The following is a 19,203-nucleotide window of genomic DNA, read 5'->3' on the forward strand; positions in this document are numbered from 1 at the left end:
TTTCACTGTATTGTAAGCCTGCATGGCATGAGTTATAGCTTGTTTGATTACTACTATGAACCCTGAAGATATTGCCTGACACAGAGTATGCACTCAACACATATTTGATAAGTGATTAGTAGCCAAAGAATCAAAATAATTTGAATTGAAACCCATTTTTTAGACAAAGGGTCCAGGATTCATAGAAAGGCCTTTTGGTGAGAATGTGAGGGTCAGTTTGGAGAACAGCCAGAATTGAAGGTTTGAGCCAGAGCGGTAAGCACCTAATTGGGTACAAATGGAAAGTCAATCTCAAAAGGAAGTCAAGTCCCAGATTCCAGAGGCTTCATGTGACATGTTGGGAAATGGAATTTCATCATGAGGATATTGGTGTCATTCAAGAACATTAAGCCAGATTGCCTGATTGGTCCTTTTAAAAGATGACCTGGAGGAAATAAATGATTATAGAGACAAGATTCAAGGCAGGGATAAGAGTTAGAAGGCTATTATAATCATTTCTGTAGGGAATAGATTTCCTACAGAAGTAGATTTCCTACAAAACTTCCTTTTGTAGGAAACTTTTTTTAACAGTGAGGATACCAGTGTCAAGGAGTAAGGACATATATAAGATTTTGGTTTCAAAGGCTGGGAGTTTGCTAGGAAGGACTCTAGGATCAACCTCAAATGCTGCCTTAGGTGATTTACTGCCATCCACTGAGATGAAAAAGCATGAATTGTGAAGGTGTTTGAGGATGAAAAGAGGATGAGTTTCAATTCTGACCTGTGAGTTTGAGACACCCATGAGATATTTAAGAGAAAATGTCAAGAGGAAAGAGAATATAAAATATGAATGTACGTGCAACTTCTGGGCTGGAGATGAGGAACTGGGAGTTATTAGCATATAAGTGACAACTGAAATCACAGGAAATATCCAGGGAGAGTAGAAAGAATAAGAAGAGAAGGGCTCTGAGAAGTGAACTCGATGTTTAAGGTGCAAGTGAAGAAGCAGAGCCTGCTAAGAAGATTGACAAGAGCCATCACTCTGGCTGGAGGCAAACATACAAAGATGAAACATGAGTATAGATCTTGTGAATAAGTTTTAGAAAATAAAGCCAAAGAAAACTTTAAAATTCAAGTTAATCTTTTCATTCCTAACAGTAGATGTGGAAAATATGTTTAATCACTGCAAAATTACCACTTTTCTGTACAGAGTCACAGAATAGCTTGGTTTGAAAGAAATTTTTAAATTGCTTCATAAAATAATGCCCTTCTTTAAAACCTAAGTGAAATGTACATAGATGTGAATGGCAGAAGAAAACTTAGAGAGTAAAGTTTAAAAAAATGAAATCAAGAGAGAATTCCTAAAATGTTATATCTCATTTATTGCTAACAAGAAACAAGGTTTCTGGGTCAGAGAACAGATAAATTCTTTACTTACAAAACAGTCTTCACATTGGTCCCCCATGCTCCAAGCTCACACAGGGCAACAGAAGAGAAGCCAGATGTGCCCTCCACATACATGAGTTTGTATCACAGGACAGCAGTGGGAAACTAATGCGTCTCAGAGCTTGTGTAGTACAGCTGTGCCTGCTGCCCATATTCCCCCTGGAGACAGAAAGAGCAAGACCTTCACCTTCTAAAGTGAACAAGTTCTCTCTGGGGAGGCAAAGGTCCCCCTGGATTATTATCCTTAGACGGTAAGCAGATGGTTCCAGGGAAGATTTTTCTCAGTCTCTCAGGAGGTCTCTCTCTTTAATTTCCAAGTCTTCATTCAAATATCCTTTAACCCTGTGCTTAGTCGCTGAGTCGTGTCCAACTCTTTGCAACCCCATGCACTGTAGACTGTCAGGCTCCTCTGTCCACAGGGGATTCTCCAGGCAAGAATACTGGAGTGGGTTGCCACGCCCTCCTCCAGGGGAATCTTCCCAACCCAGGGATCGAATCCAGGTCTCCCGCATTGCAGGAGGATTCTTTACCTTCTGAGCCACCAGGGAAACCCTCCTTTAACCCAAATACCAGCAATATTTTTCTCAGGACACCCCGACCAGGTATAAATGCTATTCACATAGCATTGTTTCTCATCATTTATCCGGAGTGCTGGACCCTGAAACAGTCCTGGATAATTATATAGGGGCAGAAGCTAGCATCTCATTTGCAAAATGGAAACCATCCTCTTATGATTTTGCAAGCCCCAGCTGAGAGAATTTGCTAAGAAGGGTTCTAAAGTACAGTAAGTCAATAGCAGAGCTGGAGTCAGTGACCACGTGACGATGGATTTTACATCCTACTGGATCAAACGGGCTGTGATGCCTAGAACAAGGAATGGCATCTCCACTAGATTCAGTAACATCAAAGGATCCTTCGAGCTTGAACAACATATAATCTCTATTCATTGCCAGTCTCGTTAGCGCCAGATAGAATGTGTCACTTTCTCTTCTCTATTCCCACAGCAGTTAGTGTTCATCTCTCAGAGCATTTTTATTATAATTATCTGTTCCTTTCATCCTCATTTTTCCATGCGTGAATACTTGATGGGATAAAATGTCTCTTGAGCACCTAGGACCTGCAGGGCATTGTGTTAAATGTGGTGAGAAATTCCAAGAAAACAGTTATATCTTTAAGAATGCTTATTGTTTAGTATTTTGTACATTTTGAGGTATGGTCCTCAGCCATATAAGTTAAAAGAGAGAGAGATGATTAGCCATCAACAGAAGGCTAGATATTCTCTACTAAAATATGTGTGTCTTTCAAGAGAATGAGAAAAGGAAGATTAATGTTATCTTAGTCTTTGAAGGAAAAGGTGGCATAAAATACAGGGTGGCGGGAAGGAACTGGAGAGAATTAGGTGAGGTTTGATACTGCAAGCTGTTACTCTAATACTCATTACAATGAATCAAAAATCTTATTTTCTTTTTCCTGTATCTTCAATCCTTAGCTATTTTATGCTGAAGCCATGCGTGGGAATGCTTAAGAAGAGTTATCAGGACTTAAAAATAGAAAATAATTTCCTTCTAGTTCAAACTTGATTGTTTTAAATTGTCACTCAAGCAGGTGTCTGAGTGTTGAACCAAATCAAGAACTTCTGAGGTATTTTCTCCCCAAGGAGATTTTAAAAAATACTATCTATTACTTTCAAGAGAATTAATTAACATTTGTAAAGGTCTTTGGTATAAAATGCAATATAAAAAGAATAGAAATATTCTGATGGTACTCATAGAGAAGTAACTTTTTTTTCCTACATGATCATTAGGAAAAAAATGCAGTTGTCTAGACATTTTTAGTGATGTATGTGAAAAAGAAAATGTAATTTATTGTTCAGTTCTTATACAGATATAACCATAGATGTTCATAATGTAGCATTTCAACATGTATTTGACCTTTTCTTGATAAGGATACAAATCTACTTTAAGATTACAAGGGATAAATTTCAATGTTCTCCTTCTATAGCCTGATATCAAAACAGTTCAAAGCTGACATTTTAATCATACTTTAAAAATAATTGCTCGTCAAAGTTTAATGTAACAAATATTTTTCTCAAATCAAATGTTTTATCTAATTAGGGAATGTTCAAACAAATATCACACTTTCTACACATGAAATATTAAAATCAGCAATCCATTGATTGCCTGAGTGATTTCCAACTTAGGTTTTATGTACATTTAGGCTATAACAGATACAAAATATTAATGGTGATGCCCACATTCGTCATGACTATGTCCACAGCCACTACTTCCACTCATTTATATGTCATTTGTGTCCAACATGGATAACTCTAGAATAGGCACATGTGTCAAATATGGTAAGTGAAGTCATTGATTTTGTTCAAAGTGTAGCAGTTTTCCCCTATAATGTAGTTTTCTTTTTTATTATGATATCTCTATTTTTTCCAATATAAAATCAGACTGTTTTTTTTTTTCCTATATAACATTTTCCTTTTCTTTTTTTAATAGTTCTATTGCAAAGATCAAGGCCTGATGTACTCACAGATTAGCAAAGACTACAAATGACAAGGACAGACTAGGAAGGTCGCTTTGATTACAGCTCATCCCTTATAAGTTCCTTTAGTAAATGTCTTATTTTTGTGTAGAAGTGCTCCCACCTTCATGGAATACATCAGCTTCCTGCCAATAGGTCGTGGTGCTGAAGCCACCTGAAAAAAATCATCCTGGCCTGGGCTTGACAGATTTGTATGTATGTGCTTGTTTCATACTTTATTTTCTCCTTGTTTCTCTCTTTTCTCCAGTACAGTGCTCTTAATCCACGTGAATCTTGGGACATGTGGCACCCCACGCTGGTGGCTGAAGCTTTGTTTGCTATTGCAAATATATTCAGTTCCCTGCGTCTGATCTCACTGTTCACTGCAAATTCTCACCTGGGGCCTCTGCAAATATCTCTGGGAAGAATGCTCCTGGACATCTTGAAGTTTCTGTTCATCTACTGCCTCGTGCTGCTAGCATTTGCCAATGGCCTAAACCAGTTGTACTTCTATTATGAAGAAACAAAAGGGTTAAGCTGCAAAGGCATACGATGTGAAAAGCAGAATAACGCCTTTTCAACGTAAGTCTCATGGACTTTTCTCTTGGAAATGTTGGTAGAATTTAAAGGCTACTTACTTTTGAAATTGAACCGTGACAAGTGGTTGCAAAGAAACACTGTGCTCAGTGGGGAAAACAGAGATATCTAGTACATCTAAGTTTTAGTAAAATGGTCTTTTCTTTTAAATGAGCTCATATAAAAGATAGCTATGTATACTGTTTTATAAGGGGAAATAGAAATTCCCTGCTGGTTCAGTGGTTAGGGCTCCATGCTTCCATAGCAGGGGCCGTGGCTTTAATTCCTGGACAGGAAACTGAAGTATCACATGTCATGTGGCAGCACCAAAAAAAAAAAAAAACCAACAACAAAAATATTGCTGAGAGAAATTGGAGAAGACCTAAATAAATGGAGGGGCTTCCCTGACACCTCAGTTGGTGAAGAATTCACCTGCAATGCAGGAGACCTGGGTTTGATTCCTGGGTTGGGAAGATCCCCTGGAGAAGGGATAGGCTACCCACTCTAGTATTTTGGGGCTTCCCTTGTGGCTCAGCTGCTAAAGAATCCACCTGCAATGTGGGAGACCTGGGTTTGACCCCTGGGTTGGGAAGATGCCCTGGAGAAGGGATAGGCTACCCACTCCAGTATTCTGGTCTGGAGAATTCCATGGACTGTATAGTCCATGGGGTTGCAAAGAATCGGACACAAGTGAGTGAGTTTCCCTTTCACTTAGAATAAATGGAGAAATATATTTAAAAAATATGAAATGTGGAGTAGAAAGGAACCTGTGTCTAGTGACAGCGTACAAGCACGTTAACAGATAGAATTTATGGAAAACCAGTCATGGAAGAAAATCCAAATGCTTTTCAATCTTTGCTCAGGCGTTTTCCAGATACTGAAGTCCCTTCACGTGTCTCTGTTATTCTCAGGTTCCCTAGCCCAAAGTCTAAACGTGGGGAAATAATTCAAACTAGAAACCTCAGGCTAACCTAGGCCATGATTCTGATGTGCATAAAACTCTCTGTGCCCTTACAGCTGATGAGCATCTGGTCTCTTGGTGTCTAATGAGCATCTGAGCATCTTGGTGTCAAGCTTCAGTCAGGCTTGCTGACAGCACACATTCATGGCCACAGTGTTTCAGGCTCACATAGCCCTAATACATGCCTGTGTCTACTTCCTTCCCACTGTGATAAACAGTGAATTAGCAGATGAATTAGGCAGTGAGGTGATCTTCCTCTCCACAGTAATCACGTGAACACATGGTCATTTGGTAGATGCCTTTGAAAGTCAGATGGCCATTCATTGGCTATTCTAGAATTTTGTGTAATCTAAAAGAGTGCAGTAATTTCTCCAGTGGGAGGAAATCAGTTACGTCCCATAAACTAAATTACTTTTGGTTAAAATAGTCTTTTTGTCTCAGTTCTGTGTTTGTTTTATCTGTGATCCCAGTATTTAAAACCCCACTTTAATCCATCAACATCTGATTATTTGCACATAAGTTTTCATTGCAGTCTTAGCTGCCTGAAATCCATTCAGAGATAGATCTGATACAAACCACGAATCAAAGAAAACAAAAAGTCATCCCAGCTCCACCTTGTCACTTCATCGCTTTCTCCAGCCTTTTTATTCTCCTGAGCTTAAGCAATTTCTCCAGTTTGACCAGTTTGCCCTGCTTTGTCATCTTCCTCGTGCTCCCTTCTCACCAGTTCAGCAGCGATTCGTTGAAACCCCTTGCTGCAACATCCTGGTGATGAATGGCTTTGGACTGTGTCTCAGTTTTAATATCAGAACTTGTCTTTCTCCACTCACTTATGATCCTAGACTTGGCAATCTGCCCCTGGCAACAAGGATAAGGAATTCACAGTCGTAGACCCCACCAACCTCTCCACTTCTTAGACTCAAATTCTGCCTGTAACAAAGTTCCTGGATGTTGTCTGCCTGCTGATTGGCCTCCTGGATTTCTGATGGAAATAGAGACCCTTTTTCCATGCTCCATCTTTCACAACTCCTAGTTACTCTGTGCTGTGTGCTCCGATATAGACTGCTTGCTAAGACCACCCTGTTGATATTTGCAGTCACATCCTTCTGATTCCATGCTTTGTCTTCCAGAAAAAACTTCCACACAGCCCCTAGAACTGAGTTTCCTCCTCAGGTCTTCTTTAATTCAAGGAACATTTGTGGTTCCAAGTCCCAACCCATTTTCTGACATCTTATGCATTGCCGTTAACAAGGGTTCTACCTAATCCCATCCTAATTTCGGAGAAGGCAATGGCACCCCACTCCAGTACTCTTGCCTGGAAAATCCCATGGATGGAGGAGCCTGGTGGGCTACAGTCCATGGGGTCGCTAAGTGTCGGACATGACTGAGCGACTTCACTTTCACTTTTCACTTTCATGCATTGGAGAAGACAATGGCAACCCACTCCAGTGTTCTTGCCTGGAGAATCCCAGGGATGGGGGAGCCTGGTAGGCTGCCGTCTATGGGGTTGCACAGAGTCAGACATGACTGAAGTGACTTAGCAGCAGCAGCAGCAACAGTATCCTAATTTATGATCCATGAGATTCTCAGAAATCTGCTTGCCCTGTTACTGGTTTTGTGGTAAATGCTAACGTGTGCTGTGTGTGATTGTGTTTAGTTGTTCAGTTATGTCTGATTCTCTGTGACCCCATGGACTATAACCTACCAGGCTCCTCTATCCATGGAATTTTCAAGGCAAGAATACTGGAGTGGGTTGCCATTTCCTTCTCTAGAGGATCTTCCCAACCCAAGGATCAAACTTGCGTCTCCTGCATGTCCTGCATCGACAGATGCTTTACCACTCTGCCACGTGGGAAGCCCCAAATGTTTACATATTGTGAGCTAATTTAAATATGTGTCTAGGAAGAATATGGCTAGAAAATCTGTTGCAAAATATTTGATATAAATTTTCTTCTAAAATCAAACATGTTAAATAACTTGGCTTATGTATTATGTTAGCATATACTGATCAATGATTTTTCTCTATTATCATGAAAAGCAACCAATAAGTGTATATCAGTCAAATATTATAGGTCCAAATCATTCAACACCAGTAAATCAGGTGTTCTACCTGAATTTTCCCCCAGATAGCAGATGGTAAATCTGCAAGCAACAAATTATTTTTGTTCAAAGTTACGAAGAGTAACTACTATGATTTCTTTTTATTTTGGCCATGCTTCATGGCATGCATGATCATAGTTTCCCAACCGGAAACTGAACCCAGGTTCCCTGCATTGTAAGGTGGGTTCTTAACCCCTGGACCACCAGGGAAGTCCCACAATGATTGTTTTTCAATATTAATCTGCCTTACTAACTATCCTTCGACCCTGTTCAGTATCTCTGCAAAAACTCATCTGATAGATTTGGTCTTATGTGTCTAAGAGACAACTTCTGTATTCAGTTCATACCACTAGCACAGACCTTTCTCCCTAAGATCTGTAAGTCCAACTGTCTTTTGAACAGCTCTTCATGCAAATGTCCTAAACATTGAAACCCAATCAAAGAAATCTCATGAGAGTCTCTCAAAACATTTTTCTTCCTCCTCCTCAACTCCTTTTCTTAGTCAATGCTACCACAACCCATCCAGATACTTAAATCAAAAACTAGATCCCCCCGTCCCCACAGCCTCGCCACGCACAGTCAGTCTGCAAATGTCTACTCCTGCTGTTTTTTATCTCGGGCCCTCTTCCCTTGCTCGCTCGCTCTGCCTAAATCCAAGTTCCTTGGCCCCTGGTGCCCGCCTTCCTTGACATGTCTTCTGTCCCGTTGCCTGCATGATCTTTCTAAACCAAAATCTTGACGCTCTTGTATTTAAAATATCTCAGTAGTTTCTTGTTCCTTATTGGATTCAGTCAGATTTCTTAGCTTGACATACTGAGTTCTCAGTGATCTGCCCCGTTCTCGATTCCCCAATAACACATTACTCTTCAACATTTTCTAATGGGTTAAGCTGTCCCTAAAAAGGTCATACTATTCTCTCATCTCAGAATGCTCTTGTTCTGCCCTCTTACTTAGTGAAGTTTTATTCTGGATTCCAAAACCCATCTCAGAGGTACCTTTTCTGGATGCCTTTCTGATCCCCTCCTGACTGTGAGCTCCCAGTGGGAACAGACTGTGATCTGCCTTCTGTGTCTCTCCATCCATTTGCCCACCAGCAAGGGGGCCCTTCTTCTACTCCTTTAATGGTTCCAGCTTGTTTTCTCTCTGATGTGGATAGAACTACATGTTGCTAAAAGACACCAAATGTTTGGTCACTGAAAGTAATCTGCATACAATTATAAATCAATAGTCTCTGGGTAAGAGGCTCTCTCTCTTATGAATACAGAGGCATGGACTTTGTGACAGATATTTTCTCACTAAGAAAAAACCCATTAATGTTGATTGGAGCTGCGTTCCTGATAACTGGAACTGGCCAACTGCAGTCATACTTTGTTTTAATATACTTTATTTCTTATAAACTAGGAATGAAACAAGTCATATGTCTTGTATTAATTTATATTTCCTCATTGGTTTCACCCCAAGAATAGAGGAAAATTCAGCTGTGGAATACATGACTTTTTTTTTTTTTTCCCCCACTTGTTCTCTTTCTCTTGTTATAAGTATTTAACTGGGGACCAAGCTTGTTTTAGGAATTGAGAAATAGCCTCAAGAAGCAAGAGACAAAATATTACTTTTAGGATGGCAATGCTATAGAAGTTGCCAGATTTTAGTCTTTAACCAAGATGTCATACTACTATGCTTTGATTAAGTGTGGCATTATCCTGGAAAGCTTTCTGTGCTTATCTTTCCATAGAATTAGGAAAATATTGTCCCATAATGGCAATCTGAAATGTGATGTAGCTAATGGCTCATCAGTTTATGGGCAATGTTGCTATCAATAATTATGAAAGCAGTTTTAGAAACAATGGTTTTGAAATATTAACTTAGATTGCTTTTTTAATCCATGCAATATGAGAAGAATTAACTAAGAAATACCAGTGTCCTGATACCAGGGTCTTGATTCATCTAAAAGCACATATATTTTGGTTAAGTGGAACTATTCTGCAAATCTTACTTCTGATTCATTCAACTGAAAAAATGAAAATAAAAATAAGAATGAAATTCAGAATTAACCATAAAATTTCATCTTATTTTGAATTTTCTTGTTTTCAAATTTTAATTAAATATGTAAATAAATGTTTTGCCAAAGAGTCTGCTAATATCCTAATGATGAATAGTTCTTATTTAGGTAGAAGAAAATCAGAATTATTCAACCATTACAATCCATTTACTCTCTATCCCTTTTTTATTTGAATATTTAGAAAAGTAACTGCTATGAGATTTATGTGGCAACATTTTATACAATTTATTATATCATTCATGTAACTTTTCTCTGAACTGCTATTGAGGTTAGAGAAAAACCAGTTGAATTATACTTTATATTCACAGTGAGAATGTACGCTATTTAGGAAGAAAGAACAACATCATTTTGCATTGAAGCCAATGACACTGTCATTTATCTTAGAAACTGTCCTTAAAGCTACTGAAAATAAAGAACTCATGGCCTTGGGTCAATTCTGAAAGTTTTCAAAGAATAACTTCTAGTGGCCTTTGTCTGAGGCCAATGAATTATATTGAACTTTCCCTGATATTGTTAGACTCTGACATCTGATAGTCCTTTAAAAGTATGGCAGAAACCAACACAATATTGTAAAGCAATTATCCTCCAATTAAAAATAAATAAAAAAGAAATGGTACAAAAATGAATCACAAAATCTGTGAATAAATCTAAAGTGTCAACTGTATTAAACAATTATATATGCAGTTTAAAAATAGGATGGAATTATAATAAATGATACTTTTTCAAAAATTAAAAAAAATAGTATATATATGGTGAACTCTTCCCAATGTACATCCCAGTTGACAAGACAAGATCTGGTTGAGGTTGATCACATTAAAACCTTTAAGATAATTTGCCCCACTGAGAGTCCAACAGCCCTAGCAAAATAATTCAATTAGGAACCATTGCATTTCCTAGCCTATAATTAAAATTTTGTTACACAATTAAACATATGAAATGGTTTATGTAAAAAAAAAATTCAGAAAAGAAATCCTGAACACCAATTAAGGCATCCGTAGTGGGATTATCATGGTTATCCAGATGAGAAATCCATAGATTGCGTCAAGTAATAGGAGTTTGGTACAAGAATCCGGCACAGGATTATATCCATTAGATTCTCTAAGCAAGGGCTGACCTTAGCAAGAGCTGGACCTTGGAATTTTTTACTCTGAGAATCGATATTAACATGACTCAGCTACTCCACATTACTCTCTTCAGGGTTTACTTATTACCTGGCTTATTTATTCTCTATTCTGTTTCTTAGTGTGTGTTGTGTCAAAACTTTGGCTTCCTCATAATTCCAGGGATCCTAGTTCTACATCGTAACTTCTGTCATTTCAGCGCCTTTTAACAACTACCTCATTCTCTTGCTGTTTCTAAGGTAAAACTTTGACCGAGGGGAGATCTGATAGTTTAAACTCATCTTTGCATGTCAACCCATACCACAGTCCACTGGCCTCACGTGCATTTGCTCTCCTTGGAGCACTTGACCACTGAAATCCTGCCTCCTTACTCACCATGCCAGGCATAAGATACTTTTTGCTTTTGTTTTCACAATGTAATTACAGTCTTGTTTTAACCATTTCTCAAAGACTCTTAAGAGTTCTATTGTCTTTTATTACATTAAGGTGTTATAATGATCCTACTGAAATAGTTCTTCATTTGAGTTCAGACACTTTTCATCTTTTTCCATTTTGGGAGTAAATTTAAAAAAAAATTTTTAATGCTCCCTGAAATATTAAAAAATAGCAAATTTGATTATCTGAGCATTCAGAGACATCTTGTCATCTTACAGGATTTACTCTAACTTTAATTGTAAATGTGGAAATCCATAGTGATAATACTATTTTAGTCCTTTTATAATCAAAAAGGAAAATCAGGTAAAAGTACTTATATTTTTCAAAGACTAAGCCTAAGGATCTATAATTTATCAACTGTCACTCAGTGCCCTGGGACAGAGGTTTGCAAATTTGTTATAAAAAGGACAGGTGGTACATATTTTAGGTTTTGTAGGCCATCTGTTCTCTGTTGCAGTCAGTCACCTCTGCCATCGTAACAGAAAAGAAACTGTAGACAGCAGATAAATGAGTTGGTATGGGTATGCTTCAATAAAACTTTATTTATGCACATTGAAATGTGAATTCATTTAAAATTTTCACATGTCATGAAATATCACTCTTCTTTTGATTTTTTTCTGACCATTTGAAAAAGTAAAAACAATTCTTAACTCAAGACCATACAGAAACAGGCTACAGGTCTGATTTGTCATCTCTAGTCCAGGAAACTAAATAGCTTTCAAAGCTCTAGGGAAAATTAGGTACACATGTGTGCAGTATAAGGAAACAGTATTCTTGGATTCTTTTTATTAAGCTTATTTTAAATTAATCAAATATAAACTAATAGTCATCATAGTCTATCTTCCAATCTTACTGTATAATGGTTCTATTAGTATACTTATTAGTGTCATTTTGTCTTTATTCCAGGTTATTTGAGACACTCCAGTCCCTGTTTTGGTCAATATTTGGGCTCATCAACTTATATGTGACCAATGTCAAAGCACAGCATGAATTCACCGAATTTGTTGGTGCCACCATGTTTGGGACATACAACGTCATCTCTCTGGTTGTCCTGCTTAACATGTTAATAGCTATGATGAATAATTCTTACCAACTTATTGCTGTAAGTTGAATCACTCCCCTCCTAGAATGTGTTGTTAGCTATACTCCACCCAATTATAATTGGTAATACAATCTGTAACTGCTATGAATGAAACAAATCAGAATTATAAATGGTCAATATGATGTTTATAAGCACTATTACTATACTTGGCTATATACTAATTTAATTTTTCATATTACATGTGATTATACTAAATCTAACCTGCGAGGCAATCATTGGCTATGGCAAGCAGTAGATGAGGTATGGGCTATGAACAGGCAACTCATCTCTATATAATGCCTTTTGGGTTTTGCATTGTCTCTGACCGTCTAATCTACAATCTTCATAAAAGCAAACTCATACCAGCTTTGCAAGGTACAAGTGCTAGCCCAGAGAGGAGTCTGAATGAAAAAGCACAGGATTTTGTTTCTTAAAGCCCAGAAAAAAGTCACTGAGGAGTAACACTGAATGCTGCAGCAGAATATACAATACCATATGTGTTTATTTGAAACTCTAGAGTGCAAACAGCCTAGCTTATTTATTCATTCATTCAATAAAATCTTATTGAGCTCTTATTCTGTTGCCAGGTATGGTCCTAGGAACTAGAAATATTGCAATGAATAAGAACAACAAAGCCCTTTATCCCTTTGAACTTGCATACTAGTGATCTGTCTGTGGCCATTAGAAACAGTGATAGAACAAATCTATATTGGAATATATATCTTAAGACTTAAATATATATCTTAAGACTTTCATATGTATACTTTAGACAAATAGCATCTTATAAGAATAATTATAGGTTGCCCATTTACTCCATAAATAACTGCAATTATATTGCATCTTTGAATCTATTGCTAATTCTCTGGGATGTCATTATTGTTATTTTGAGAAACAGCACTCCTAATTTTAATTAAACTCTCTTTATGGAAGCAAGATGCCTGTCACAGATGAAAAACTGCCTAAGACGTTAAGAATAAATGAATTTTATTTATGGATTCCAAGACTGAAGCATTCCCACTGAATATACTTAGGCCCAGGGCTCTCCAGGTGGTGCAGTGGTAAAGAATCCACCTGCCAATGGAGGAGATGCAGGAGACGTGGGTTTGAACCCTGGATTGGGAAGACCCCCTGGAGAAGGATATGGTAACTCCAGTATTCTTGCCTGGGAAATCCAATGGACAGAGGAGCCTGGAGGGCTGTAGTCCATGAGGTTGCAGACAGTCAGACAAAACTTAGCGACTAAGCAATAACAATGGGAAGATGAGTAGCAGAGGTGACTTTAGTCATCACTAGCCTGGAACTTTCTACCTTCAGTTTTGCCAATCACTAGATGGTTTAATATTGTTACAGACCGTTTCAGAATCCCAAGCCTTGAACTGAGGAAGAGTCTGCTTTGTGACCGCAGTAACAGAACATAATGAGGTCAGGATAATCATTAACTTGTGACTCCCTGGAAATGAGAAGGAGCAGAAGCTACTCACAGGCCAACATTTCACCAGTGGGACTGCCTTTTTATGACCCTAAGCCAATTTTACTCATTTCCATTCTCCATGGCTACAGCAAACAGTATCTACTTCCCTTCATTAATGCTTGTTTAGAAAGATAGGGAAGGAGATAGAAATGGGAGAGAAGAGACAAAGGGAGGGAAGCTACGGCTTCTGTGGATCTATCTATCCATTCATCCAATCAGATGTCTGCTAAGAAACAATGAAGACCATGCATTTTCTAGACATGGGAAGCCCGTTGAAAGCACTATCTGTCCAGTGTCTAGACTAAAATCCACATTATTCAGAGTAGAAATGTATGCACTCATCAGCACACAGCAATTTAAGAATATTAGAATGAAGTATAGTCTAATTTTTCCTACTTTAAAACTCGAGGGTTTTTAAAATAATATTGGATTGGCCAAAAAGTTCATTCAGATTTTTCCATGGCATCATGCGAGAAAACCCTAGCAAACTTTTTGGCCAACCCAATATTAACGGGTTAAGATGATCTATTTTGAATTTGTATGTATGCCCAGTTTCTGCCACCTCCTACTTTCCAGATTTTCTGCTTAAATAAGATTTGTGGCTAATTTAAGAGGAGACTGACTGCCCCATATCTAATTGCCACAAATGTTCCTAAGTTTTTCCAGGCAATTAACAAAGTGGAATCATTAATAAACAATCAGGGAGAATGCCTCAGGCTTGTGGGTGGTCACTAGACATACTCTTGTCTGGTACTATTTGGCCAAGGTTATGTCAAGGTTCAATGCTGTGTCAAAGGCCTGTTGTACATTTGAGGAACTGCTGAGTTTATGCCTGTTGCCTAAAGGTGGACAAGATTTATTCAAATGGAAACATATCAAGTAAGACTTTTCCTGAAAACAACAGAAGTATGAGCCGTGAGCATCTACCTAGGCAAGGTGTCAAGGCCTTGGGAAGACATAAAGCCCTGCTTGAGGCTAGAATGTAATGAAACTGAGCTAACGTAAGCCTACAAGCATGAGAAATGAAGATTCATCTTCAGGTCATTCATCTCCAGTCTCTTTAACATGGAATCGTTTTAGCTGTCTGTTTCCTGGAAGAGGGAAGGATGAAAACTGACAAGAGAGTTGTGACTCCTTTTTAGGCTAAGCCATTGTCTAAAGTGTTTAGATGACTATCTCTGGGAGTCAGCCTTGTTTTTATAGGTAATTTAATTAATGTTCCAAGAGCCACTCCAAAGTCAGGCTACAGGCTCTCTGTGAGGTTTATCTCACCTTATTAAGAAACCTGTCAGCATTGTCATTTTCTCCTGTTCAGGACCATGCGGATATAGAATGGAAATTTGCTAGAACAAAGCTTTGGATGAGTTATTTTGAAGAAGGAGGTACCCTTCCTACCCCCTTCAATGTCATCCCGAGCCCCAAGTCTCTCTGGTACCTGATCAAATGGATATGGACACACCTGTGCAAGAAAAAGATGAGAAGAAAGCCAGAAAGTTTTGGAACGATAGGGGTAAGACCACAGGCTGTTGGTATCACTGTTATGTGTGTGCACTTGAGTATGTTTGCATTCTTTACTGAATATGTTTGCATTTTAGCCTTTTTATTCTCATTGGTTGCATTCAGTAGACATCTATTCCATAGTTATTGTGTCTAAGGGGCTTCCCTGGTGGCTCAGCAGTAAAGAATCTGCCTGCAATACAGGAGACACAGGGACACAAGTCCAATCCCTGGGTCAGGGAAGATCCCCTGAGTAGGAAATGACAACCCACTCCAGTATTCTTGCCTGGGAAATCCCATGGACAGAGGAGCCTCACAGGCTATGGTCCGTGGGGTCCCAAAGAGTTGGACATGACTGAGTGACTAAAAATAACAACATTATGTCTCAGAAACTGCCTGATTAACTATGGTTCACTATGGTTTAACAAACCCAGTTCCTCCACTGAGGGTGGTCACATTGTACATAGGCTTTTCCTAGACCCAACAGTCAAGGTTTGGGAAACTTGCCCATCAATTTCTAGTTCTATTCAGAATTATAACCTCGGGTTACTTTCAGCATGACTGATTCATTGTTTTATCTCTGGATTATAAGGGAATTGTCTGTTTCAATCCCCTCATATTCTCACTGCCTAACAGACACCCCTGCACAGAACACAGAATGTTTGACAAAAAGTTCTCATTTCAGTGACTGAACAACTATTATAACTTAAAAATGCTGTGCCATATTCAAGTGCAGTTATTTCAGAATCCATTCAATTGCTCAACATTTTGCTTCTACCCCAAGTTATATTCAATACCAGGAAGTTGTGTTTGTAAAAAATATTAAGACTATGCACAGCCAAGCCCCTGTTATACTGGAAGATTATACTTCCCTAAGGATATTTCTTTCATATTGGAAAGCAAGAGCTCAAACAACTCCAACAGAAAAGGCATGGATTTAAACTTTTCCAACCAAACCACTGACATAAGTCATTCTTCATTTCTTTCTCACTCAAGTTTCCTCATTTTCAAAGTTCTCATAATGATGTTTTAGAAATTGATACCGTAGCATTCAGTAGTCATCACCTGGGTATTCTCAGAGAAATTGCCTTGGAAGTATTCTAATATGCCCTTCTGTTAGAATTATCAAGGGATGTCAGTTATTTAATTAAAAATTAACTCATTTTTAATTTTATTTAACTGAGTTTGTGACTACTAGTTATGCCCTTGGTGATCCTTCTTACTGATGAACTTCACTGCCCACTAGGCATTGTTCTCAGCATCGAATGGTGCTTTCTCTCCTGAAAGTGGCATCGATTGTCCTGTCATCTCAGTAATAGTTCTAATTCTAAAGAGAAATTGACAGGCAGGGGAGTAAAGCAAATGGGTGGTTAGGAGAGGCAGTTAGAGTCTTTCCTAGAAACCATCACTCCATGAACTTGGAATTTGGGCATCTGTCTGGTCTTGGAAATGGAAGTCAGATTATGATGAAGCCTTATCTTGCAATCCTCATACTAATTTATAGATTTTATCACTGATTTTAGAGACAGCAAAATTATTTTATTCTAAGTGTTTATTCAACTTCTTCTCTTAAAAATAAGTTGAATATATTGAAAAATGTGGTTGTAAAATAAATATAATGATTTGGATTTAACAAGCAATTACTGTACATTTTCCACATACCAGGAGATGAGTTAGGAATTAGAGGTGGGCAGAGGCATAAGAAGGTATGTTTTCCATTCTTGAGGGCATCGATTTTAATGTGAGAGACACAGTATGAGAATATCTTACTATAATACATGTTACATGATATATTTAACATGACCATGTATATCCACTTATATCCAAGTTATATCCAAGATGCCATGAGAATAGCATGGGAAGTAATTCACGTTTTCCCTGAGAAAAACAGAAAAAGATTTCAGAGATGCCAAACTCTGGCTTCCTCCCTTCCATGTCAAAATATTCTTTCTCATGTTATTCTTAAAATTGGTAAGAAATTGATTTGATCAGTCCCCAAAAATATATTAATTATTAGTACTATCTTGGCACCCCACTCCAGTACTCTTGTCTGGAAAATCCCATGGATGGAGGAGCCTGGTAGGCTGCAGTCCATGGCGTCGCTAAGAGTTGGACATGACTGAGCGACTTCTCTTTGACTTTTCACTTTCATGCATTGGAGAAGGAAATGGCAACCCACTCCAGTGTTCTTGCCTGGAGAATCCCAGGGACGGGGGAGCCTGGTGGGCTGCCGTCTATGGGGTCACACAGAGTCGGACACGACTGAAGCGACTTAGCAGTAGCAGCAGCAGTACTATCTTATTATGCTTTCTCTCATAGGAGTATTTCAATTGAAGAAGACTTTCTGGGACCCAAAATAAAAGCCATATACAAAAGAAATTTGTCTTTAATATTTTAACTTTAGGCTATAGCAGAAGGAATCTTGGGTTTTAAGATGCCATGGAACTTGCAACAAAATACAGGGCCCTGCTCTAATATTTTAAGAGATCCATCTGTGCAGCCACCAAAATAATGGAGGACCACTCTGAGAATTTGACTTCCAGCTCTCTCTCCCGTCCCCCAGAATCCTCCCACTGTTGACATATTTTTAGGACTACATCACCATCATTTCTTAGATGCAAAGAGGAGCTTAACATTGGCTTGGGCTTTCCTATGAAAGCAGTGATTCAAAAGGTAAATGGCATAAGTTAAAGAACGTTCTTCTCTATGCATTCCTGGTCAGAAAAGCTCAGTTCTATTTCTGTCATTCTCTCTAAATTTGAATATTTTGATCCAAGTTGATGCACAGCAAGGTAATTCACAATAAATTGTGACCTCAAATCATTCCCTTTTCCCTAGCCATGTAGTTCCCTAACTTTTGGTAATGGATATACTGTGCTTTGGGAATGTATGACAAGACTACATCCATATTGTGAGTTGTCTCTCTTTTCTCCATTCTCCTCCTGTCCTCAGTCCTGCCTCTTCTCTGCTAAGCTGAGGCTTTGGACAAGCACCAACCTAATCAAACTCAATGCTATACATTTACTCTTTATCTAGACTGCACTTCCAGAAGGAGAAGGACATATCTTGGTTTTCGTACTCTTAGTTGAGTTTTATACATTTAGATATTAGATGGAAATAGATCATATGTATTATTTGTAAAGAAAAGCATAAGATAAATAAAAATTAATAAAGTTATGATATCAATGGAGGAGTTAATGGTAAAGAGTCCACCTGCAGTGCAGGAGACCTGGGTTCCATCCCTGGGTCAGGAAGATCCTCTGGAGAAGGAAATGGCAACCCACTCCAGTATGGAGAGAAGGAATCCCATGGACAGAGGAGCCTGGCGGGTTACAGTCCATGGGGTCGCAAAGAGTCAGAAGCGACTGAGCACAGCACAAAGCTAAATGAGAAAGTAATTCCAAAAGGGAGTGCTGTGCATTCATTTCAGTTTGGTTAATCCGCCTGGTAGTCCATTGTATAGACAGATGAAGATGAGATAGACACATCCATTAACTAAAAGGTGACTTTGAAGGACTGTTGGCAGTCACTTTGTGTAACAAAGGCACAGCTTAGAAGATTGCTTGACATTTCAGAGGGACCTTAGAAATCAATCACCTCAACTATTTCCTTTTAGAAAAAAGAGCTCTTTTACCTTGGGCAGTGTTTTGGGTGACAGAGCCAGGGAAAAAATTGGTCTTAGTGTCCCTGTTCCCACAAGCTTTCCATCACCCTCTCTTGCTTTCCTGGGAGCTCTGATGACCTTCCACAATACCTTCCATGTGTGTCCATCTTTTGATTTCTCTCAACAGCTTTTGCAGATCCCACCACTGTTCATCTTTTAGATTCCCCTCTCCCAAAGCCCTTGGTTAACAAGCTGGACTATCTTCCACTCTTATTTCTTGGTTCACATTTTTGAATCAGAATTTTGAAGCTGACTGGGTGGTAGAGTTTATACATTCTCAGAGG

The 19,203-nt window shown here is 38.5% G+C and overlaps 1 protein-coding gene across 4 annotated transcripts in view; it reads left to right on the plus strand.

Moving 5' to 3' along the window:
- Nucleotides 1-19,203, plus strand: part of TRPC4 (transient receptor potential cation channel subfamily C member 4) — a 207,144-nt gene that overhangs the window by 176,776 nt on the left and 11,165 nt on the right. For all 4 annotated transcript variants that reach the window (XM_070800170.1, XM_019971370.2, XM_070800169.1 and 1 more), the window contains 3 exons: nucleotides 4,223-4,536; nucleotides 12,113-12,308; nucleotides 15,074-15,268. In XM_070800170.1, coding sequence (XP_070656271.1) covers nucleotides 4,223-4,536; nucleotides 12,113-12,308; nucleotides 15,074-15,268 — 705 coding nt within the window. The remainder of the gene's footprint in view (nucleotides 1-4,222; nucleotides 4,537-12,112; nucleotides 12,309-15,073; nucleotides 15,269-19,203) is intronic.

This window comes from Bos indicus, chromosome 12, assembly GCF_029378745.1.
Source record: "Bos indicus isolate NIAB-ARS_2022 breed Sahiwal x Tharparkar chromosome 12, NIAB-ARS_B.indTharparkar_mat_pri_1.0, whole genome shotgun sequence".
Classification (NCBI taxonomy): Eukaryota; Metazoa; Chordata; class Mammalia; order Artiodactyla; family Bovidae; genus Bos; species Bos indicus.